The sequence below is a fragment of the Labrus mixtus genome, chromosome 20 (assembly GCF_963584025.1).
Source record: "Labrus mixtus chromosome 20, fLabMix1.1, whole genome shotgun sequence".
Lineage (NCBI taxonomy): Eukaryota > Metazoa > Chordata > Actinopteri > Labriformes > Labridae > Labrus > Labrus mixtus.
In genome coordinates this window covers 6,004,520-6,030,020 of record NC_083631.1, presented here as the reverse complement: position 1 = coordinate 6,030,020, position 25,501 = coordinate 6,004,520, and the positions used below count along the sequence as shown (strand labels likewise).

General features: G+C 45.0%; 1 protein-coding gene across 1 annotated transcript; it reads right to left on the bottom strand.

Moving 5' to 3' along the window:
• Positions 1 to 163: 163 nt before the first annotated feature.
• On the bottom strand, positions 164 to 16,994 carry LOC132995388 (axin-2-like). Its single transcript, XM_061065344.1, has 11 exons — positions 16,535 to 16,994; positions 14,276 to 15,204; positions 12,203 to 12,334; positions 9,244 to 9,346; positions 7,244 to 7,384; positions 6,632 to 7,149; positions 6,369 to 6,545; positions 6,033 to 6,248; positions 5,728 to 5,862; positions 4,810 to 4,968; positions 164 to 1,847 (listed from the first exon to the last, which is right to left on the bottom strand). The coding sequence occupies exons 2-11, from the start codon at positions 15,082 to 15,084 to the stop codon at positions 1,721 to 1,723; spliced, it is 2,517 nt and encodes an 838-aa protein (XP_060921327.1). The 5' UTR covers positions 15,085 to 15,204; positions 16,535 to 16,994; the 3' UTR covers positions 164 to 1,720.
• Positions 16,995 to 25,501: the final 8,507 nt, after the last annotated feature.

The window sequence follows — 25,501 nt, the reverse complement described above, 5'->3', positions numbered from 1 at the left end:
GGTGTGTGTGTGTGTGTGTGTGTGTGTGTGTGTGTGTGTGTGTGTGTACTGAAGTTGGTTTAACACCCTCACATACACACATTACCATCCCAATTAAGGCAGATAAAATCCATACAACATCACCATCACAAGACACACAAAAAAACCATAGGAAGCCATGTGCTAATTTGAAAAATAGAACATTTTAATAAAGGCTACATCTCTTCATAATTACAATAATTAAAGTACCGAGGCATCTTTTCAACTGAGCTCTATAGAACGCATAATTTACAGTTTACAAGTGGAGCCAAGGAAGCCATGAAAAATATTATAAAACATAAACATGATGAAACGGATACTAAAAGGCATAAAAATATCTTTTCAACATAAGGCCCCTTGTGAAAACCAAGGGAGTAAAAGGACCCTGAAAACTGGGTAAAACACGGCAAGAATCCATGTAGGCACAGCTACTGTACTCAGTTTAAACACTATGGACATAGTGCATATCACCACCATCGTTAACATCTGCAGCTCATAGTGCAGGCTTCAAATACACACACAGAGTAAGCCCTACTCAACGACATGTCAGTCACACAGTCACAAAGGTAAGCACGTTGGGGAGCACATATAGAGCTTTGTGTTGGTAAATATGAACATTGGTGTAAACACATTTTGGGGACCTGTTCAGGGCAGCTTCCTCTCTTAGCAAATACGTAGGCGATTTGTGCGATGCCTGCGCCACTGAAACAAAGGCACTAAGACGCGACAGATCAAGGCTAGCTGGGCAGAGTCCCAGAGAAGGGAATTAAACATTAATAGCATTTTGAGTTCCTTTTTCAAAGTACACCCAGGGCCCATTTAGAGCAGATGGGGACAACAACCACAAATAGCACTGCAGTAGTAAATATATTATTGGACTTTTTTTTTTTTTTTTTAAGTGAAAAGAGAACTGTTCTCAAAGCTTCAGCAGTAAGCTCTCCCGCCGAGAGATCAGAGATGTCCCACTCAAACCTCCAGGAACAGGAGTGGAGTTATTGAAGAGGTATCTTTGAAGTTTACAGTTCAACATGAGGGGCAGAAAATGAATAAAACCCATTTCCTTTGCTCTAGAACTGATGCACAGAAGGGAATGAAAAATAATAATCATCTAGGATTTTTGGAAAAATAGGAGAAGTTTCTCCAACTCCAAGCAGCTTGTCCATGGAAGAATAAAAGGGTCGGGGCAGGGATATTTCCAATAAATAGCAATATAATCTTTACACAGCAATACGAGCATCACAATACAATGCAATGTACATGTATACTTGCATATACATATAAGTGAGGGGCTAGCAGGTGCCACAGGGCAGATGCTAACACGGGCAGGGGCAGGTGGGCTGTCAGTCTCAGATTTGAACCCACCGCCCCGCCTCTATGAGGAGTGGTCATTCACCTGGAGTCTCTAAAGTTTTCTCTTCTGGAAACACAGGAAATGTTTCAGTCCAGCAACATACAATCCTTTGTTTTCTTCACTTCAAGGTCCTTTGATAGCGATCATTTGTCTTCCTTTCTTTTCGAGCATCATCTTCTTGTGTCCAGTTCATCTTCCCACATCTAGCAGACGTTCCTTAAACATCTCCAGTCCTGCAGTCTTAGCTTAAAAAGACACAGACGTCGTGTTTCTGAGCATGTGAAGAAGTACATCCACAGGAGGTCGAAGCGTTCATTGGAGTTTAATCCACATCAACAGGGGGGACGTTCCTCATTCCATCCTCTCCACCTTGCCCAGGATCTTGCCCTCATAGGTGGGCAGCAAGGAGCCGTCGTCTGACACCTCCTCGAAGACGGCACCGCACTCAAACTCATTGCTGGCCTTTTTGAAGTAGTACCTGCAGCAGAGAGACAACACAGAGTTAACACCCACAGATCCACAGACACACAGTCGTCATACGAGCTGGATTCAAGATAAAAGTCAAAAGAAAGAACCAAAAAGTCAAACAGCTTGTTGCCACCTCCTTTGTTCCACCTTTGAAACATCAAGAATCATTTCCACCGTCTGTGAAAAGCCACTTGGTGCACATTGAATGGAGCCTGCAGACTTCTCAGGGTGGGGTGGAACCTGCTGTGAAAACTTCTTGGTCTAAAATAAGAGGCTCACTCTCTTCATCCCTTCTATTTTTTTTTTTTTTTTTAACCTCTCCCTTTCTTTTTTTCTACATCCAGTTGTCGTGAGCTTTGCCCCGGCTAACAGGGGCCAATTAGGCCAGCGTGCAAATGAAGGGGTCCTTTGACAAAGGCTGAAATTTTGGGTGCCTGGAAGTCTGCCTGTCATTACACGCCCCCCCCCCAACCCCAACCCCAACCCCAACTCCTACACACTCTCTCTCTCTCGTGCAGGAGACGCACGTGCATGGGCTTTCACTTGCCCCTCATCCCCGTTTCATTATTACAGGACAAAGAAAAGAACAAAGTGGAGGAGAAGGAGGAGGAGCACGCAGTACACCGTGTACTTCCTTACCCCCGTTGATAGCACGAGCTCTCGCTGGGTGCTATAGGAAGGGCAGCAGACTGACAACTTTCTGTGTGTGTGTATGTGTGTGTTGACGAAAAAGTAAGGAGGGGCTTCTTGTCAGCCATGACTTCACTGGGCCATTAATGATGCAACCCCCCCAGCCTGGTTTTTTAGAGGAAGAGAAAGCAGCAGGGGTGGGTTTCACTCATTAACTATGTAATGGAAAAATGCCTCGGTTTGCTCCATGTGTGGGGTGACTGGAATGTGGCTATGTTTGTGAGCATTTTGTTTTTAATGAGATGTGAGGCTGACAAAATCCAACATGTGATTCTTGTAATAAAAAAAAATCCAGCTACCGACTTCTTGCTCAGATGTCTGAAATGCACATGAGCCAATCAGCGTGAGGGAGGTCACTAATAACAAGCAGCTTCATTTGAAATAGAGGACGGCTTTAACAAAGTTACTCTTGCGGGGAAAACGAGGGAGTAAGAACAACAAAGTAGATAAATAAGAGGACATGAAAGACCATAAAATACGCCTAATAACTGTATCCTCCTCTCTCATCCCGAGGAGGAAGAAGGAAAAACAGGACTGCCCTTTAAAAGAAAATCTTCAAAGAGCCACGATCTTTTCTTTTCTTTTTTTTTGCAGAGAGAGAGAGACAGAAAGAGACAGAGAGAGCCTGAATTTCCACTGGAACATGTTTTATGTGGCTAGATCTGTTTTCCCCCCTCTTCTCCCCTTCTCTCTCTCTCTCTCTCTCTCTCTCTCTGCATTTGCACTGACATCTGGCACCAATATCGTCTGGCAGGGCCCGGCAGTACTGTTCTTTGTTGAACCGCTGCCATGTTGAAATGACCCAACTCCACACATTCTCTGGCTGCTATTAAAGCGCCGCGCGGCTCTCTTTCCAAAAAAATGGTATGACACAGGAACTGAGACAGCGAGCCAGGGGGAAGAGAAGAGAATAGGGGGGAGACGGACAGATGTGCGGGGGGGTCGCAGCTAAGTGCTTGTCACATTTGTTGATGTGAAAAACGCCAAACACATCTGGACGGGGAGACGTTTCTATAAGTTCTTCTGCTTTTTTTTTTTCTGCGGAAAGAGCCGGATACCTGTAATTATTAACACAACACTCAACTCGTGCTTATCCTGGAGACCGTGTCCGCCTAAACAGCAAATGTTTGATCTTTTTCCCTTTAATGCCCACTGGAAAGGAGCAATCAAAGTCAAATCTCTCTCACAAACACACACTGAAGCGGTGCGGCCTCAGTCAGCACCCTGAAGTACAGCAAACAAGCGAGTCTGGCATTTAACAATCTGCCTTTCAAAAATATCCATAAAATGATTACAACATGTGTAAACAGTGTGCACGTTCAATGTGAGCGCATTGATGTACGCACACACACACACCGGGGCAGGAAAAAAAGAGCCCCTGATAGCATCAGTGAAGAATTTGCACGCTGGCCATTTGTGTGAGTCTTTGTTGGTTGAAATGAAAGGGGCCGGGGCTTCAAAGCCATGTGTATTAAGTGTGCCTTAGCATGGAAATCAATACCAGATGGGACCCAAATCGCTGCAGTTCAAACTCTTCCACTAACCCCCGCACCACCCACCCTCCCTCGCTCACTCACTCACTCGCTCGCTCTTGTCCTTTTCCTTTTCATTGCAACCCCCCCCTTTCATGCACACACACAAAACACAGAGGCCTGAATCAGACTGTGTGCACACATATAAATAAAAACTGATAACAGAGCTATGTATAGACATGGACAAAGCTCTAATAAATGTGTAGAAAACACATCAGGTCTCACAGGCACTGACCACAGTTCAAAGATAAAAGAAAATGTACCATTACAGAGTGAAGCCTTAGCTTACAATAGCTTGCTTCAGTTTGTGGTTTCCATTAGTCCTGCCCTGTTAAGGATTGTGTCAATTCTGATTGCTCTAAATATCTTAAAAAGGTCACAAAGTCACCATAATGCTGACATATTGGAAGGTCCGCCCCACAGATTCTATAATCCTGCAGGTACTAGAATAACGTCTCTGCAGATTTCTCCACTTTCTGTTAGTGGTTTTTGGACTGCATTACAAAGCTTCCCATTTCTGAAGTTGCACTTCTGAACTTCAACCTGTGCTGTAGGATTTGTGGACCAATCATTTTTTTTTGTTTTCAAACACTCTTTTATATCAAGGCTGATGAACTGATAGCGTTTTATAGCCGGCAATCACAATATCAGAGAGTGGCCGATGTCAGAAGTTCAGATTACATCGGTGAGTTAGCTCTCGTAAAACTTTAACCCACAGCTCTACGTGTTCCAGTCTTAAACTACACACACCTGTAGTTGCCCTTCTTGCGAAGCTGCTCCTTAAAGTGACCCAAAGTGAGACTGTGGCTCTTCATGGTCCTTCTGTAGGGGATCTCCTCACCGCAGAAGAAATACGTCACCACTGTCTCCCCGCTGCACGCCCCCGAACCCTTTTTACACTCCTTCATCCTGAAACAAGGAAGAAAAACAAAAAGAAAGTTAGAGACAGCCTCGAGAAACTTACAGATGAAAAGTAAAAGAGAAACCAGAAAAAAGGGCAAAGCATCTACAGGACCAAAACTTAAAATCTGTGTTTGACAAAGTGCACAGAAGACAGGACTGTACTGGAAATACAGCATCAGCACCCTAACTGAAGAATACCACTAACTGAGTGAGTGACCCAGTGCCATCAGTAAGTGTGTACTTGTGTGTTGGTGTGTGTGCTCGGAGAAGGGGCACAGTATTATCAATTCCCCTTCAGCTATGTCCAAGGCTTTGTAGGCCCACTTCAGAGGAGCTCTCTCTCTTTGCTAAGCTCTGCTCGCCCCAGCCGACTGCCAGCTCACTGAAGGACAGCCAATAAAAATGATACATATATATGAAAGGGATGTCTCAGTCAGGTGGTGCGGTGACTACACACTCCCCACACACAGCACAAATACACACGATTCATGCAAAGAGAGGCAGAGCCAGTCATCTCTGTACAAAGCTTAGAAGGGGGTCACCCTCTCTTTTAAGTGATGTATGTGGGTGTGTGCACATGTGCAATATGTAGGTTTGACTACTTGTCTGTGTGCGTACATGTGCAGCGAGCAAAAGCAGGTGTCAAGTAGGAAGAGTTAAAAGGGTAGAAGTACACTGCAAGGTGGAGGCTATGGCTGAGAGGAGGAGGAAGAGGAGCAGAGAGGAGGAGAGGAGAGGGAGGGCAGGACGCTAGAGGCATCGTACTCTTCTGATTGGAGACCGGGGCTGCTGGTAGGAAGGCCGGCAGGGCTGGGATTGGCTGAAGACAGAGGGACGGACCCCTCACCCTGGACAGGCACTAGGAGGCTCTTCTCTTGTTGGACACTGGACACTGAATGCCTGGGAAGAGATGTTGCAGAAACTTAACCACCAGGCTCAATTATACAGTTATATTTCCTTCAATTACTAATGAACTCATTAATCAGTCACGACTTTGTTAGATTTATCGGTCTAGAATAGAATGAAATGTAAGAGCAGCATTCAACCACGTCTCTCTAGTTTCTGTGTACCTTTGCTTGGTGGTCTTGGTGGAGACCTCCTCCAGTCTGCGGCAGGCCTCCTCCAGCTGGGCCAAAGTGTTGGGAGGGGGCAGAGGAGGCATGGCCGGGTCCTGGATGAATGGCTGGGCCGGCTGGTGGCTACGTAGGTGGCCACAGCTTCCACCACCGCCCCACGTGTGCGTCTGGGTGGAAGAGCCTCCAAAGGATTTTTTGGTGCTCTGGTTACTGCGAGGGAGAAAGAAGAGAAGACTATAAGCATTAAAAACATGCACTGCAGGGACAAAACTCAGGACATTTTAGAGAAAAATAAAACTAAATTCCAAAGGTATCAGGAAAATTCATTACCTGTGAGACTTGTGCCGGCCTTGTCGTTTACTTTCCAGGATCCACTGCAGCACATTTTGGGTGGGGTCAGCTGTGTCGGTGGGCAGCTGTAAGGGACCACAGTCCTCCATACACCTCTCGGCTGCTCCATCCTCAGCCCCTGCTCGACACACGCGCCTGGAAAGAGAGCTGGATCGCCTGGAAGCAGAAGGGAGGAGTTCATTTTTATATGTTCAACACAAGGAAACTGGAATAAAAACACCAGGAAAGTGACTTAAACTGACCCTGTGCTGTTGTTGTCCAATGAGACGGACCCACACATCTCTCTGCCCAGGCTGCGGCTGCGCTGGTAAGGCTGGCAGGGCTGGCACTCGCCACTGCTGGAGCAGAGGCCGTGCACCCTGAGGGCCGCCTCCCTTTCAATCTGCTCCTTTGATTTGGGACTGCCGTGATGGTGGATGTAGTGGTGGTGGATGTGTTTTGTGCTTTGCCTGCTTACGAGGGTCCGGATGGCCCCTTGGTCAGGACTTGAGATGGAACAAGAAGCGGAGGGCCCCGTCCTTACAAGGGTCTTGATTCCATAAGCTGCCCGCGTGAAGGCCTTGTGCTCTGGGGAGGTGGAGCGAGGTGAGTGGCGGATTACTGCGGGGGACTGGCAGCCGGGGGTCTTCAGGACGCGAGAGAGGTGTTCGTCCAGGATGGCCTGCGGGTCCTCATCGGATGAGCAAGACAGGAGGGCCAAGGGGTGCGGAGAAAGTATGGGAGCACTTGCAATAATCTCTGTATCTTCTCTTTCCTCCTCCTGGGAACAAAGAGTACAAAGTTATCATAACGAGAAATAAAAGATTAGAATTACATTTTACAGTAAAAAAAAAAAAAAAGAATTTCACACAAACCTCCTGAATTTGCTGCAGCTTCTCCTCCAGAGAGTTGATGGTGTCCTGCTTTCTCTTCAGGCTCTCCAGGCGGGAGATGAGCTTGGCTGCAAACTCTGCCGGCTCCATCGGGACCATCTCCTTGGGAGGATGGCGAGTACGCTTTGGGGAGAAGGAGATACATTAGCCGCTGTATCATCCCTCCCTCCATGACCAAACCCCAGCCCTCCCCAACTTCTACAAAGACATCCACACTCCTCTCCCCTCATCTGCCTACATGCATGCGTCACAAGCTCCAACACTGGTGGTACTGATCTAGGGTGCTCTGATAGGCACCCAGGGCTACGGGGTTGTTTCAAGGGGTGGCAGGCCTGCTGTACGGTCATGCTGGGCTAGGCCTCGGCTGGTTCCCTCTGTCATCATCAGCAGGCCTCTTTAAAGTCAGCTCACTTCAAAGGCTTCCTCGTCAAATATCAAACACTCAGTGGGGGAGAATAGGATGGTGGAGGGAGGGATGGAGGGATAGATAGATGGGAAGCAGTGGCTTTACATCTTGGAATAAAAGCCACATATCGACAGGGGGTGGAAGGGAACTCCAGGGAGGAAAGGATGAGGGATTAAAAATGTGGGAGAAGTTGAGATGCAGAGATGTGTCCTCACAGGAGGGAAGAGAAAAAGCAAACGGAGAGAGGGACGGATTGGAGGAAAGAGATAAAGGTGCCAAAAAGGACAGAAGATCAGACAGGTTGAGGTAATTTATTCCCCCTTTGTCGCACACTGGGCACCTTTGAGGTACAGTGCAGTGACAGTACGAGAACGCGTGTGTGTACACACACACATTTTATATTATTTGCATTTTTGCACTGGGGCTTTCTTGATTTTTCTTCTTCTTTTTTGTTTCTCCCAACCCTTTGTAGTGAGGATGAAGGGGAGAAAAGAGTGAGAAAAAGAGGCGCTGTGTGATGGAGCCTAGGGCTGGTGCACCATGGGAATGGCAGCCATTGCCAAAAATCAGACGGGAAACAAAAACAAGTATAAAAGCAAAAAATAAAGCAAAAGGGGGACAGTGGGAGAGGAGAGGCAAGAACCAATCTGTGGATCTTTTCCTAATGCAAGTAACACTTGCTGCATATCTCATAATGTAGAGAAAAAAATGGGGTTACATCAAGTTTATTTTAACAGGCTGGTTCTGTTACTTTAACTTCTGCAAACGTCCCCCTGGCTCTTTTTCTTTGGACCTCCTTTACTGAAGTTAGCCTCTCTTAAGCCTTAAGCTACTAGATCCCCTCTGACCCACTCAGAGCTCACATGACACGCTCAAACTCTTCCCTCAGAAGACTCACTTTTAGGGGAGGGTGAGTGAGTGCATGTGTGTGTGTATATGTAAGGGGGGGTTGTAGTTCTGTGGAAAAAAGGGGGCCAGCTCTGTTGGAAGTTGTCACTTCCCTGTGCGTTTGTTCCATTCATCCTCGGATCAAAGCGCTGCGTGTGCGTGCATGTGCGTGTGAATGTGTCTGAGTATCTTTGTGTTTTTGTTGGGAAACCGGGCTGATTTCAGAGCCCTCGGGAGAGAGCGGCAGAGATCTTCCTCATCTCTCCCTATTCTCCATATTTACAGCATCGGTAGGGAAGAAAAACCCTGGTGTGTTCCGAGCGCTGCGGCGATAAACAGCTTAGAGACCCCCGCGTCTCCCGCAAACTTCAAGGAACCCTAATGGGGGTGTAGGTGACACCAAAGGTAGCGAGGGGGGCTCGCAGATCCAAGTGTGCATATGCGCTTACGTGAGTGAGTGTGTGTATGTGTGTGTGTGAGTGGGAGTACATCTTTGACGTTACTCTTCAGATCTTTGCTGGTGTTGTTGAATTGAAAATGCCGAATACAGTTTGCGGGACTATTCATAGAACCAAGAGAGACCCGGAACAGAGGGTGGTATGGAAATGACTCTGTGGGACCCAGGTTCAAAAAGACTTCTGAGCGTGTGTGCGTGCATAGATATGTGTGTTTGTGTTTGTGTACTTACAGGGAAAGCAGGGAGAGAGACTTGACTGTTCATCCTCATATTGCGGTGCATCTCTCTCTGCAGCTGTTTCTTGGATCCCAGTTTATACGGAGGGATGCCATCTCTGGGGGGAACGGGAGAGATCACAAAGGTCAATTACAGCATCAGATCCATCGTTTAAGACCTAACAGCCATTCAGGAAGGAGCTAGTTAGCCAACTGGGGAGATCAAACACATTTCAGGCAAGAGGAAACCTAATGTATTAATTATTCCATCCTTTTTTTGTTTTTGATCTTTTAGACCTAATTTTAGAACAAAAAAAAAAAAGATACTCAGGAGGAAAACTAAGCCAGAATTTCCAGTGTTGTTTATACGTCCAGGTTTAAATGGCTCTTGGTGAGGTGGTAGGAGGTTTTGTTTGCCCTAGAAATGACACTCATTTTCAGCACTGGCTCCAGCACAGCACTGGGAACCCTGCTGGCCACTTCCTTTCTACACCACACACACACACACACACACACACACACACACACACACACACACACACACACACACACACACACACACACACACACACACACACACACACACACACACACACACACACACACACACACACACACACACACACACACACACACACACACACACACGTACACACAAACATACTCTGCAGTCATAGTGCGCTCTGCTCTACTGGCCAGAAGTAATGTCAGCATTAGCATTCCCCTACTGACTTTAATGTTCAGCTGAGGACACTGTTAGCATTAGCTTCTTATTCAAAGAGCTTCCCCAGGACAGGACCCAAGGGTGCAGCTAACCTGGTTAAATCTATCTGACTGGCACAGAGAAATGAAATCAAACAACAAACAGCAGAGCATCAAACTGAAGCACTTGACAGAGTAAAACAGTGTCTTTTCTCCCATGCTAAACAGCAGTTTCCTGGTGACCTAGCCTAACTGAGGAGCACTTTTCCACTTTTGCTTTGAAATGCCACAGTCATGCGCATAAGCAACCCCCCCCCCCCCCGCCCTCCCCCCTCCCAATCTTCATTTGGCAAGCGCTGCCGCAGCCAGCCTCTGATCTCCGCACATCAAAAGGCTGGTTTGTAAGATAAGGTAATGTTTGAAGTCTGCGCAGCTGCATTCCCCAGCGTCCAAGCAAATCCATAAATAAGATATAAGCAAAAATCCCCCCCCCTCCCCTCCTTTTCCTCCACCACTCTTTTCTCTTCTCACCCAACCGCCTCCTCCCCCGTTGCTTCCCCCCCCTTTTCTATTCTTTTCTTAATCTGTAGATGAAATTCAAATGTTTATGGGTCCTTTCAACTGACCTAAAGAGAGGCAGATTTTCTGATCAAGGCCAGATCAGGCAGAACAGAGGGGGGGGGGGGGGGGGGGGGGCTGTGTCCCTGTGGCGGGGGCTTTGTCACTACACTGGGCAAAGTACAGCAGAATACAACTATATGGGCCTCGGTCTCTTTGAAGCAGCTGTGTAGAGATATGCCAGAACAGAGGACTCCCTGCTGTAAAAAAAAAAAAAAAATCTCTTCATAGCTGCCATATTTATGTGTAACCCAGCCCTCTGGATGTTCTGAACCTCAGTGTCTGTACAGATCTTTAGCCTGGTCATGGTAAACATTTCTGCTTCAGTGACATCACCCATGTGGGCCCTTTCACCTTCCATGTGAAATGAGGCTAAGGCCTCCGTTGTAAGATGTTTTTCAACTCTCTGTCCTAAAAGCAGCTGACCCGAGCGCACTTGGCCTTGAGCTGTGCACTGACTTCATAGTACCGTGTGGCTGAAGAGACATGTGATCACGCCAAGTAACCTTTCAGAAGAACGAGGCCCATGGCACGTACACAGATAAGCCCAAACCACATGTGGACAGAGGCAGCACACTTGAAACCGTTTTCTTGTTTTGTCAATCCAAAGGCAGTTAATCAATAACAGTTTGGATAATGAACCTGTCATATAAGACATACAGCAATAAAGCTGTCGATTATTTTGGATAATTTTATGATCGATAGTATTTCAAAATGACCAAAGCATTAAAAAAAAAAAAACGTCAGATCTTCAGTCATATTTTTAACACAAAGCTGCTGAGAGCATAAAAAGAGACAGAGCTGTCTAAACTGCACAAGAACATTGGCAGCTGATACACCAGTTTGCCTGCAATTTCTGGTCACTCAGAAACAAGAAAATACCCAATATAAAGGTGCCTAGGAGTAGGAGTTCTATTTTTCTTTTCATGGTATCAAACACAGGTTGATTTTTACTAGAGTCATACCAAAGTCTTTACAACTCTGTGCAAGTCACCAAGCCAAGTTTGAGAAACTTTCTGACTATCCTATATCTAACTACCCTCTGCACAGTGCTCATGCCACTGTAACTGGTGCTCTAAATGTAAAACCCCAATTTGTTTCTCGAGTACTTGATAGAACGCCTAAAATGCAGTGTCAGGTATTAGGTAGTAAAGCAATCAATTTACCGATCCAATGCCCTGACCAATTAGCCACAAAAAAAGTCAACTAGTCCTACGTAAACTATGATGACCGGGGGGTGCTTGTTATCAGCCAATACTCATGTCTATGTATTAGTGTCAATATCGGGAAGGACAAAATGCTAAAACATCTCTACATAGCCCCTTACAAAGTCTCTTTACATTGACAATCAAACACATTAAAAGAGATGTTTGAGTACATCATGCAGCATCGGGCCTGGCATTGACCTGCACCAAATCCTGGTTTCCACAGAGTTTCTTCAAGTGTTTCAAGAGGCCAAAACTCAAGAGTATTTCCACCACAGCAAACCGTTCTTCCGGTTTCACTCTCACAGTCAGCTAAAAGAAAGGTGTCACTTCTATTTTTGTTCATTTCAAAAGCCCCCTCATTCAACTTTCCCTTCACCCACACAGAAGTTGCTTGGGTTCTTGCATACACTGTACACGTTTGCATGTTTTTTGTTGTTAATCACTTACACACTGCTGTCGGTCAGGGACATGGCGTCGTCGGTCAAAGCATCACTGGACACCTCGCTGTCATTGGTGCTGCTGACGGGGGCGAAAGAGCCCACGTGGCAGGGGTTGAGTGATTCTCCTCTCTTGTATGATCTGCAGAGGTTACAACAAGAGAATTTAGTTTGATGCTAATGCACAACAACTGTTAAAAAAAGTATCAAACAGGTGGGTGACAGGAGAGGTAATGGTGAGCTAATGGTGAGGATAGTGTCAGTAAAACTTTAGAGTGTTGTCACAATACATATAAAGATATTAGTGTTAATCAAACGATGCTGATGCCTGTTTCCACGTCAGCAGAAATCGAAATCAGAGACACCCGATATAGGGTCATTTCTTGTTTTTAATTACCAAGAAAAGTATCGAACATTTTGACAACCCTACTCAGAAAAGTTATTAAAGAGATGAGTTATTAAAAAGGTGAGTTTAGATGTGGGAATCTAACCTTATGTGCGTATAGAAACACCTTTAAAAAATGATTGTGATTGGCTAGCTCTGATACTTTTGCAAAATACAACCCTTAAATTCAAGTTCATCTGCACTGGGAAAGCTGTGGTTTTCTCCTTATGCCCCATTTAAGCCTTCTCTTACACAGCCCACAACTTCTCTCTTTCCACATCTCTCACTCTTTCCTCTGCATTAATCCCCCGCTGTGCATGCATTCTTGCCATGGTACAGACGGAGGAGAGAAAGGGGGGAGACCAGAGAGAGAGAGAGAGAGAAAAAAAAAGTATAGAGCGGAAGCATGAGAGTGTGTCAGAGGGGGAGAGAAAAGGGGAGAGGAAAAAAGAAGGGGTCTTCATGAGGAGGGAGAGACCAAGCAGGACTAAAGCTGTAGCCCCCACCAGCTCTGGTCTGACCTTCAGAGGGGCTTGCAAAGAGTCAGGTATTTAACACAGCTGGCCTTGCATTCTTCCCTCCCTGCCTCTCTCCCTCACCCCCTCCCTTATTTCTCCTTTCTCCTCCCTCCTTTTCTTTCATTCGATGCACCCTCCTCCTCCTCCTCTCTGTCCTTCCTTTCCGCTCTCTTTCCCCTTCACTTTCTCTCCAAAAGCATGCCTCCTAGTCCCCATCCCTGAGATTTCAAAAGGAGAAAAAAAGATAAAAGTGGAGAAGGCAGCAAAGGAGGGAATCAGAGGAGAATTGACGCAAACAAGAAAAGAAGGAAGAAGAAAGTGAGAGGGGCTGAGGAGGGGAGGTGTTGATTCTGTACTGTATAGCTGCTTTTTTAAAGAAAGAAAGTATAGACAGACGAGAGGAGGTGAGGAGAGGGAAGCGGAAAGGGGAGAAATAGGTTCCACATGTTTTGAATCTGTAGTGTGACAATGTGAGGGGGGGGGGAGAAAGGCACGGGGGCTTCATGTCAGAGGAGGAATAAGAATATATCGATAGAAAAGTTCTGAACACAATTATGCTAGATGTATGAGCGTGCGTTACTTAACACTGTTAAAACTCATAATTCTGCAACATCAAATTATGTCCCGATGTTTGCACTTCTTCTTTAAATTCAATAATAACGCCTCAATAAAAGCATGTGGGATAGGATGCAGTATCAATAAAACCGTTGATTTGACACTTTTAAAATGTACAACAGGCAGAGATTTGATATCTAAATAGAAAGCAACAAAACTACGGAATGTCGATTTGAAAATGCCATCCACAGATCTGCTATAGATTTACATCACTGCATAGCATAGCATAGCAATGTCATCATCTATTATTTGCCGGCTGGGGCCAGCAGCCAGCCTCTCTGCTCTGTGAACTTTTCCCGTGGAAGACGATCCCTCATTCTGCTGAACTATTTCAAAGCCCCGGAAATCCAGGCGAGCGCCAGCAGAGGGCTGCTGCTGCTGCTGGAGATGGTGAGAGGGGCCAGAGGAAGCCAGGAGTGAAAAACACACTGAGTTTTATACCAAACTGAAAGAAAGCCTTAAGTGATTTAAGAGTTTTTGGTGTGTCCATTTGTCAATATTTTGGTAAACCACTTGAATAGAGCAGGGATTGAGATAACAGTGTTTAATGATGCAGCAGCCATACCTGTATCCGCTTTCCATCACCTCCACCTCCCTCATGGACACGGTGGCCCTCTGCGCCTTCACCGACAGTCCAACCAGCGCTTTGGCTTTGAAATCACAACTCCACTCCTCCTCTTCATTGAGCGTGGGCAGGTATCCACAGACAACTTTCAGGTCGCCCAGTCCGTTCGAGTTGACGTGGTTGGGGTTTTCGCCCCCAGTCCTCACGTACTCGAGGTAAATGTCAGAGGTCAGAAACATCTGGTACGCGTTCTCCTCCATGTCCGTCTGGATCTCGGTCTGCGCCTGGTCGAACATCGCAGAGTCTATGTGCTGCTTCTTGACACTGTCCCGGATGAAGGTTTTGGTCGCGGGCTTGAGCTGCTGGGCGACAATGCTGTTGTTTTCGATGTAGCGTTTGTAAATAGCTTTGGCGACTCTTTGCGTTTTGGTATCCTTGAGGTCCATTTGTCTGAAGCCATTGCAGGCGAACCAAAAGTCTAAAGAATCGACACATTTCTCTCGCTCCAGGAAGGTCCTAAAAAGTAGAGCACCGTCCTGGTCCCCGAGGAGAGAGTGCAAAGACTTTGTCCACCGAGACAGCGGCGAGTCCGGAGAGGCGCTCCCCTCCGGCTCCCCAAGACCATCCTCGTTCCTCCTCGCCGAGGAGCCCGGAGAGCCGAACAGAACCGATTTAGGGGGTTCGAGGGCTTTCATGATTACGAGTTTGCCGGGGTAGCAGGGCGACTCGCCCTCCTCCCCCGGCACTGGGGGTCGTGGAGCATCTTCTCTGAAACTACTGGCGATATGGTCCATAAGCGCCCGGCTCATGGCTCTGAAGGCAGCAGGAGAGAGATCCTGTGTGCTGTTTCGCCTCCTGTGAGCTTCTACTGTAATCTCCTCACTCTCTTATGTCAGCGGGGAGCTTCTCTCTGGCTGCCCGTCTTCTCTCTGAAACACAAAGTATTGATCTAATCAAAACCAGATCCGCCCCAACTTCAAAGGAGGAGAGACGCAGTGAGAGTCTTTTCAGAGCCTCTCTGACTTTTACACAAGGAGACAGGCTAGTTCACAGAGAAAGAAACGCTGCAGCAGCATTACATAAAGAGCTTTTTATTTCCATTCTCATATCTTACCCGATGTGATTCTCGCATCGGCGCTTTTGGCGAGGACGCAAATGAACAGGAATGTAACTGCGCTTAACAAACCACCTGAGCGATGTCTGACTGAATCATCCTTCAGAGAAGAGACACTCGCACGTATTCTCGACCGGGCCTGTGCCCTGATCAGCATTAATAAGTCATTAATCCTTCAAAAATGCCAAGAGTATTACGCACGGACAATGGCTTTATGTTAACGCTTCCGGATCCATCACGCCTGGTGTCAGGGTTAAAGCCTGGCTGCCTGCTGCGAAATGCAAGCACGTCCCACTAAAAATCCATCACTTCCACTTTCTCTCATATTCTGGTCAGCTACATGTCATTACAAGCGGCTAAATCACGTCAGATTGAGCCTCACCGCGGGGACCTGTAGGACACAGATGTGGGACAAACTGGAGGAGATCGAAAACGTGACCGAAATAATTATTGGAGTTCACTGGCTGCTGCTGCTGCTGCTGCTGTACTACTACTGGAGCTTTTAAACATGCAACTATCGGTTCAATATCGCAGAGATTATAAACAGTTTGTTACACCTATACATCCAAACGCATCAGTGTTACATTGTATCAGAGGCAGATGTGCAACACTGCAGATGTCACTTTGTTTCTCTGACACATGTGTGAAACTTGTCAGAGAAACTGAAGGGGAAACAGCAGCTGCTTAAACCTCCCAATTATATCGGCTTGTTGTTAAAAAAAATAATATTCAATGAAACTGTGTAAATTACAAAAAAAAAAAAAACACCCAGGTTAAAAACCGTCCCGCAGTCAAGAGTCTTCAAAGTTACTGAACCCTGAATCTAAGGCGAAAAAAACTGCCCTTTCTTTTTAACGTCCAATCCCAAGTACACCAAAGTCTTAGATGTTGTGGGGGAGGAATTCCACTAAAAGAAACGAATAGTATTTTCTACTTCGTCTATGAATATGAAATGTAAAAAAAATCTCGAAAAGAACACGAAATGAACGACAGAGGAAAGGTACGAAGCAGTTTTTGATCTTTAAACGCGAGAAAATGGGCTCATTTTCCCCCAGAACATTTACTTCAAAGGCGAGTCAACAGCACATCAAAGGGAGCTCCGATGGGGGGCCAGTTTGAGGAGGCACACTCTTCTTGTAACTTACCATCGATCCACGAGTTCTCCACACAAATTAAACTCCGCTTGTTGTGCTTTATCCACATGAAAAAAAACACGTATAATCCACAGTACTCGCGTCCACATACAGTCCGTTCAGGTTTGAGTCGGTTTACTGAGAGAAAAATGCACTCGAGAGGAAAAAAAAAACTACCGCTTTTCTCCCTCCTCCTTTTTCTCCTCCCTGTGCATTCAGGCTGCCATGCCGCACGGTAGGTCTCTCCTGCAGGCGACTCCAACACCAACTGAGCCGACAGGCTGGAGCAGCGCACTTCAAAGTGAGACACCGACTGCCGGGTCCCGACAGCTGCATAAAAAACAATCGAGCCTAACGCCACCGAATAAAAAACAAAAACAGGTGTCGAAGCTTCCCGGATACGTTGCAGTCACTCTGGATGAGACATATTTTAGCGGCTGCTGTTTTTATTTTCCGACATACGATTTTTTTACGAGTCTTTTCCCACATCACGAAGTTGCAGCTACACAGTGAGGACCTTATCAAAGACAAGGAATCTTGAGCCAACTCCCCCGAGGCTTTGGAGCGTCAGAAGTAACTGATCTGCCGCCCCAATAGCATTATCGCTACAATCCCTCTGTTGCTACATAAACTTTAAAGACGCAGAGATCCTTTTCTTTTCAAGACCCGCATAGTTTTTTCAGATTAATCCACTGGAGTCCTGGGGATGCACAAAGCATGCACCAGCGTGTGTAAAATAGCACTTTCATATCCTCACATGAATTTATTGGTCACATTACAACACCACAAAAGCCCAGTACAATAATCAAACTCTATTTTTTTAACCCCTTAGAGAAACTATTTATAAAGAACAAAGATATGTGTCATTCCTGCAACCACACTGCAAGAGTCATACACTTGCAGAAGACAATTCTGCAAGACAGACCTTCAAAATGAGTCGAAAAACAAAGGCATCTTTACATTTTCTCTTAAAGTGTTAACAGACAACACTGTGATTCACCATGTTGCAATAGGACCTCGGATCAGTGTGCAGTTATCACTCCACAGCTCCTACCAGTGGCAATAAGGGCACATGGTACATGCATAACACACACGATTAAAACATGTGTTTGCTGAGGATATCAGCTCCCTAAAGGATGTTATATGATTTAAGCAACAGAAGAAGAAGCAGTATAGCTCTCTCTGCAGCATAAATAAGGTGAAAAGGAGTGAAAAGCCTGAAGACATATCAAACATTTAATATACATCCATTTACTAGACTGACTGATCGCAGTGGAAGTTTTTCTTTTTCTAATTTTTCATTCTGGACTGGCTTCCTGCAGCGATGCTTAATAGTGTTTATAGACAGAGCCAAGAGTGTTTTGGATGGGTCTTAATAGTGTTCAAATGAGCCCTCACAGGAGACCCTCTGTACAAGATGACTGGCTATATTCTTGAAAGGTAGACAGTAGGTGTCTTTGTGTCCTTGTTGTCTCAGAGGACAGAGGTTCAAGAAGTACAGTACAAAGACGGCAAACACTTTGATCAGCCTGTTTGCTAAAGGTGCTGTGAAACTTTCTCCCTTGATACCTCGCTTCCCATCAAGGTTAATAAAAGAGGAAATTGCCCTTGAAGAGGCGATGATGACTAAGGGATTAGTCATGATTCAAAGGCCACTTTAGCAGGCTGCACAAAAACACTCCCAATATGTCGACATCAAACTCCCCGTCCCAGCGAGAGATGAACAGTGATTGCAGAGAAGTACAGAGTCTGTACCCCATGCAGGGAGGAGATACTTATTACCCCATGAGGAGGGCTTGTAGAGCTTCTCAACTTATTAGCAAAATGAAGAAATTACTATTAGATTTATTCTTGTTTTAGATTTATTTTGGGAATGCCTTTATTTGATAGGACAGTGGATAGAGTATAGGAAATCAGGAAAAAAGAGAGAGAGAGAGAGAGAGAGAGAGAGTGGGGAATGACACGCGGGAAAGGAGCCGAAGGTCAGACTTGAACCCGGGCCTCTATTTTTATTTTGCTTTAATACAACTTGTTGAGTTGAACACCTGAACATCACATTTTAAGAGTTCTTCTAAAGTTAAAAAATGGAAGAGAAAAGTTGCAGAAGTTGGATTAACAGAAATGAACAAGTTGCTGATAAAGAACATGACTATAGATACACAGTTTAAACTGTAAGCTAAAGTGTATGGAAACATGCAAAAAAATATTAGACATTATAAATGCAATGTTTGAATAGTTTGCTTAAAATGATTATCGAGAGTTGAAAGAAAAAACAAAAGTTATAAAGGCTTACGTGATATATAAATGGTTTCAAAAGACAACTTAAGTACAGGCAATAAAGATAAAGTTCAGCTATTGAGTTGTAAAACTTAAAACAGTGATAAGACAAAACGGTAACACCATTTAAAACATGTTTTAATTTGACAGTTAAAAGTGATAGGTAAAAAAAGATGGATTCCACAAATAACTATTCAGTTTATATAATTTAAAGGTAAGAGGTAAATGGTCAAATCTCATAGCTAACAGTGTTTGGATTAACAGGAGAAATAAAAAGCCAACGGCCATAAAATAAACTGAAATAAATGACAATGTAATCGGGCTACTTAAGTTCATTTTTATGGGTTCTGACTGAAGAAGTTGCCAGATGAGACTATGACGACTCAGACCTTCAAATCAAATCTTCAAAAACACAATTTCTCATCTTGTAAAAAGTTTGTCTGCAGAGTCCAGCTCCGTCTCTAGGTACCCGGGTCATCTGGCTAATATACTGAGTGAGTGCTACCTCGACAATGTCTGCCTTTGTTAACTTTGGACGACTAAGCCTGACCTCTGGCAGTAAACACACCAGGGTGGAAACCATCACCATGGCGATGGTGTGGACCCCCTGCCTGTACCAGGAGCCAGTTGGGCCCTTCATGTCCTGCCTTGTCAACCCCCCCTCTCTGGTTCATGGGAGGTCCCCGTAAGTCGTGTCTTCCCCGCTGCCCCTTTAGGAGCTGACCCCAGGTCTGGAACGGGCCTGAGACGAGGGGTGTCCTTGGCTCCTGGGCCTATAAAAAGACCCTTAAAAGGGGTCTTCAGGGGGGAGAGGTTATGGGGTGTAACTGTCTCTCTGTTTGGGAAGATATTATTACGGGGACAGGTCGGATTCGGACAGACTACAAAGAGGCCTATAAATAGAGATGGAAGGACATGCATAAATCACTTGTGTGCTGAATTAGTTCTTTTATTGTGACTGCTTTTCTTGCATGAGCACAAAATAAACAAAGATGCTTCATTTTCTTTTGCATCTGAAGTCATATTTTCTGAAAAACACATCCTGTCTTTCAACTAAAAAGGACGAGGGAGGGTTTTATGACTGTGCTATAAGGTCTCCTGAGCAGCCATGGCCCGTCGTAACAGCTACCGGCCACCTCAGTCGCACTCATAAACACTCAAAATGTGTGTGTGTGTGTGTGTGTGTGTGTGTGTGTGTGTGTGTGTGTGTGTGTGTGTGTGTGTGCCGGTGCTGTCCTCTCTGTGCTGCAGCCCTGTGATCAGTAACTGCTCTCAATTACAGTATTGTGTGCCGTTCCTTTCGGCTCGGGGTTAAACTCTTTGCAGACCCCTTTGAAGTGCTCATCCCTTTATCTCAAGCCAGAGCCAAGAATTTGGGGGAGGACAATGGAAAATGAAACCAAGAGGGAAGCTTATGGCAATTATCAACCAGGGCCATGAGGAGGAAGTCAGTGCACACACACACACAGAAAGAGAGAGCAGATAAAGAGAGCAGGAGACTGCCGATGTAGGACAGGGGGTTACTGTTTCAAGTTTGTTTGGTGTGTACACACCCGGGGCAACAAGCGGCTGCAGAGAGAGGAAATGGAGGCTACCTCTTCAAAGTGTAGGTGACAACAGGGGGACAATGGCCTCGGATGAGGAGCTGATGAGACGAGCTGCAGAAGTCGTGTTGGGGGTCAAAACGCAACTTAAGCGAGGACCAAAGAGTGGCATAAGAGGAACGGAGGGAGAAGTGCTGTTGTCAGCAGAATCAAACAGCACGCAGAGAGCTGAGGAAGATACAATTAAAGTGTGGAGTTAAGACAGGCTTTGAAGTCGGACATGGTGCATAATACCCTTAAAAGTTAAGGAAGGGCAACAATTCACCAGTTTGTTATGGGGATGTTTTGAAGGAGGAAGAGGAAGGAGGGTGGTGGGAGGGTTTGTTTTTGAAAGGGTTCAGTTTGAGGGGAATGAAGTTGGATTTAAAGCGCCAATTGGCCCCAGATGCATTTCTTTTTTTTTTTTTGCAAAACAGGGAATGTAAAGTGCGAGTGGGAGTCGGTGCCTACCTGTGCATTTTGATGACGGGGATGAGTGTGTGAAAGACGGAGGGGGTAAAAGAGAGACGTGTCAGAGAGAGCAGAATGGAGAGCAGGTAAAAGACTATGAGGTAAGAATGAGACATGAAATAGGTTGGGAATTGGTGGCAGAGGAAATAAAAGAGAGGCAAGAAGAAAGAAGGGGGGGGGGGGGGGCTGTTGAAGGTTATTTATTGGTTTTTTCCCTCATTTTAATCCCATTTTGCGCTTGACTTTTAAGTCTACCAATGTATAGAAACAATGTCGGATGCACTGTCTAATCCCGTTTGGGCCATGAAGCTCACTCCACGCTGACAGTAATGACTTTCATTTCCTCTGCTGCTCCTGCTGAAGCACCATGCAGACACTTCACAGGCCGGACGCCACTGCTCCGCCATGCTTGACAGGACAGTGATCCGTCTCCGAATCAGTCTTAACCTGAACCCTGGGCTCCCTCACTCAGCCTTAATCCATCACTTTAACCCCATCTTCCTCTCTGCTGACTCGGGAGCACAGGGATCCCAGACTGGTAAGGTGATTAACTCGCTCGTCCATTCAACAGATGCCAGATTTTTATCTCTCTCTCCCTGCTTCCTGTTCCCCCATTAGAGGGGTGTGTGACACATCAACACGGTGAGCACCATGCCAACAGACATGCCAGACACTCGCCATTAAACACCGAGCAACCATATCGAAACTAACATTTTAAATTTACTTTTGACACAAATACAGGCACTTTGAATGTGCAGCTTTGCACCACTTTTCAAGTGTCAGAGATTCCAAATTTCTCCAAAACAGATCATGTTCAATCAGATAATTACAAATTGCATGACAGTCATTTTGTAAAACGCCATGTAGACCACCTTTCTGCAGGGCAGCGCAACAGTTGAGCCCACAAAAGTAATCTCTAAAACGTTCTCTCTGGGAAATTCAGGGGGGGGGGGGGGGGGGGGGGTTCAAAAACTTCTGAAGGACGCTATGTACATTCAGTGTTTAGACATCAGTTTTGGAACATTTCTTCATAACGTTGTTCTTGGCTAAATATCTTCTTATTTTGCGATTAAAACACATAGTAAACACGGGTTAATTTGTAGTTTTTTACTGAAATTGCAAAGTGTCAATGTGGAGAAAATTACTGAGAAATTAAAGCTCCCCTGAGGAGTTTTTATGTGGTTATGAGACAAACTGAAATTAATACTGATGCCTTTTAAAAAAGCAAACAAGACCATAATTGTCAAATTGAAGATTGATCATTTCTAATGATTGATTTTTTTATTTCTGTAAACACTGTTGCTGTTGTAAAAAGTGAGTTACAGCATGCTGCAAAAAACGCCTTTTCCACAAGACAAAAAATCACAGTGAATGATGCATTTAACTATTTAAAGAAAGCAGGAGGACACGTTTCTTTAGAAAACACAACATTCTCAAAGTGATAAGACACACTACTTTGTCCACAGGGGGCGCCAAAATCAACGCTCACAGGAGCTTTAAGTTAAGAATTTCTGCAGCTTTGAGACGTCTTTGTGGTGCATTTAGACTTTAGAGTGCAGAGGTATTTTCTGAACTTGGGTATGAAAACCATGTATAGCTGCATCTTAGCACAGATAGATGTGATTTCAAATTAGGCTTTGCAAGAAAACGTGCACCTATACCAAGTGATTCAACTTCATAAATAAAGCAAAAGGAAAAATAGGACAAACAATTGGACCCGAACCCTTAAAAACAACCTTTCATGTTCCCCTTGGAAGAATATTTGAAAGTTAATCGATGCCAGGTTAAATGCAATGTCCACTTTATCTGCATTAGTGTAGATGTGGCCAAAATAGCTTATTCTTCCCCTTTTCTTGTGCAGGAATTTCTGTGCAATGATAGAAGCGGCTGACAGAGATAAATGGAGAGAGCGAGACAGAGATACCCAGACAGACACACAGGGCAAATGATGCAGACAAACCTCCCACACGGTGTTAAGAGCAACATTTCTGTCCCCCAGCTCAGCCCACACCATCAGCCCAGACAGCAAATTCATGCCACAGTCGCACACACACACACTCACACAACCAGCTGAGCCTCCTTCACTGAGGCTGTACAGCTTCGAACCCACTTGTTCTCAAATCACACAGCTGCAGATCCTTTCTCATAGCTGTTTGAGTGACAGGGCAAGGGGGGGGAAAAGGAAAAAAAAATCACTGCCATAAATACCGAATCAACAAAGAGAAGAATGATACAAGCTAGGAAGGGAGACAAAAGCAGAAACCCGATGGAAGACATCAGCGTGTGTGTGAGAAGTGGCGGCAATAAACAGCTTTATTTATGCACGCAGCGTACAGCAGCCAAACACAGGCCTCCTAGGGTCTGACTCAGAATACAGCGCTATAAAAAGCTCCAGTGACACACGGTTCACACACACACACACATACACATACACGCATGTACAATGACTTTGTCAATCACACGCTGGTGTACAGTCAATCCCAGAGGCCTGTCACAAGCACAGAGTCATATGTGTAAATCTATCAGCAGGCAGAGAAACTGCCCTCGAATCACCCCGCTCTGCAGTTGATTAAATATCACTGCATGGTCTTACATTTTGTCTCCTCAAATAACCCCTTTGATATCCTGCAGGAATAAAATACTTCAAAACAAAAACGGGATGAATGCTCCTCTCCGCAGCAACTTGAGAACAAGAAGAATCGGCGTTTGTAGTTGCTCTACATTCGACTGATTCACAATCAGACGGCTGTTTTTATCGTTTAAATGAGCACACTGAAGGGAAACTAAGTTAACACTGTGAGTGTCCCAGAGAAGAGTTTTCAGGTGTCTTTACTTTACCTGAGTGTTTATGTTCTGCTGATCACTTTTTACTTTCTCCCTCCTGAGGTTTCAACACCAATACCTGTACTTTCTTCCATTATGCATAAAAATGGAAGTCTCTTTAATGCATCTGAGGGAAATAATCGACTGCTTTTATTATGCATCCTTTCACACAGGTTTATCAACATCGAGACCCATTTGAAATGGAACCTTTTTTTAATATAATGAGAGGTTAAATTAGCATCAGAGCGCCACTAGACCGTACATTTGAGAGCAGTGGTTCTCAACTGGTCTAGCCTTAGGACCCACCACCAACTCCTTCATGAAAATCGTGACCCAAATTCCTGATATTTTTTCAACCAATCAGATTTATTGAATGAAAAATAGTGACTTTTGGACCTCAGATGTTATGAAACAGCCTGTTTCAAGAGCGCTTCATTTACTTTTTGACCTTATTTTTTCCCAGTTACATGTTCGCGATCCTCTGAAAACGGCTCTGCGACCCACTTTTGGGTCCTGACCCACCAGTTGAGAACCACGACTGTTATAGAGCCTTTAGGTTTTACTTTTAAAGAGGTAAAATCACTGTTTCTACTTTCTTATTTACACACTGATCTGTAATTCTACTAAAGTAAAGAATGTGACTTTGTCTGTCCCCTCAGGTCAATGAAACACATTCAAATAAAGCACAAACACAAACAGGTTTGATACATGAAGCAGCTGTATGTAGGGAGAATATGGCCGAGTGGAGCTCCCTCACTGCCCTTTACTGTTGTCACACCGCGGTCCGCTGTGTGATGTGGAGATAACCGAGAGGAAGCGACCGCTTTGATCCTTAATGGGGCCGTGTCGGCTGTGTGGAAATGACTTTCATGGCTTGTATTTACACAAGCACAATTATGGAGGTTCATTTTGGTGAGAGACAATCAATTAGAGTGAAACTATGTCAGGGTGATAACGCAGATTAAAGGAGAGGTTAGAAGAGCGAAACAAGGGGTCTGCTGAACAGGACATCAACACCTTTAAGCTCCCCTTAAATATCAAAGACTCCGTTTAAATTAAATGTTTGTTCCATTCTCAGAATCAGAAACCTTTGAAAAGTCCGTTGTGGAAACATGCAACAACTTCTGTAAAAGGTGAAGAAAAAATGAAACAAGCCAGCTCGCAGGACTTTGACTTCTAACCTTGCCTAAAGGCCGAACGGTTCACAGCGTTTTTAAATGGCCTCACTTTAATGTGAACACCTGCAGGGGTTAGAAGACATGAAGGTACACATGGGGATCACAGCACACTTCTTCTAAAGGCTCCTCTTACACATGGAAAACAAATCATGCCAGCGTTCTCTCCTCCACACATCTGGCAGATTTTGAGACATGATTGTTTGTCTGAGAAATCTTAGCAAAAGCAGATATAAGTAAGTTTTCAGGAGGGCTTGGATGTGCTCCAGACAGTTTTGTCAACCTTCACAAACAGACATTGAAACAACCTGATTATTACATAACTGAGTCTAAAACCCAGTGAAAACACAGAGAAGTCCCAACATAAACTCGAGTACATTTTAAAACAGGGCAGAAGATTATTTGTTGTCCCATGTTTTCTATGAGCAGCAGGTCGATATTTTAGCTTTGATACATTCCAGGTGTGTGCATGCTGTAGGGTTGTAATGACACCAGAGTTTTAAACTTTGATGTGATTCAAGTATAAAAAATAAATGATATCGTTACCTGTTTCAGTACCAATGCAACAAAGACTAGAAGTCCTAGGTACCAAGAAATGGGTTTCAATGATTGCAGCTCCTTTATAATGTCCACATTGCACAAACACAGAG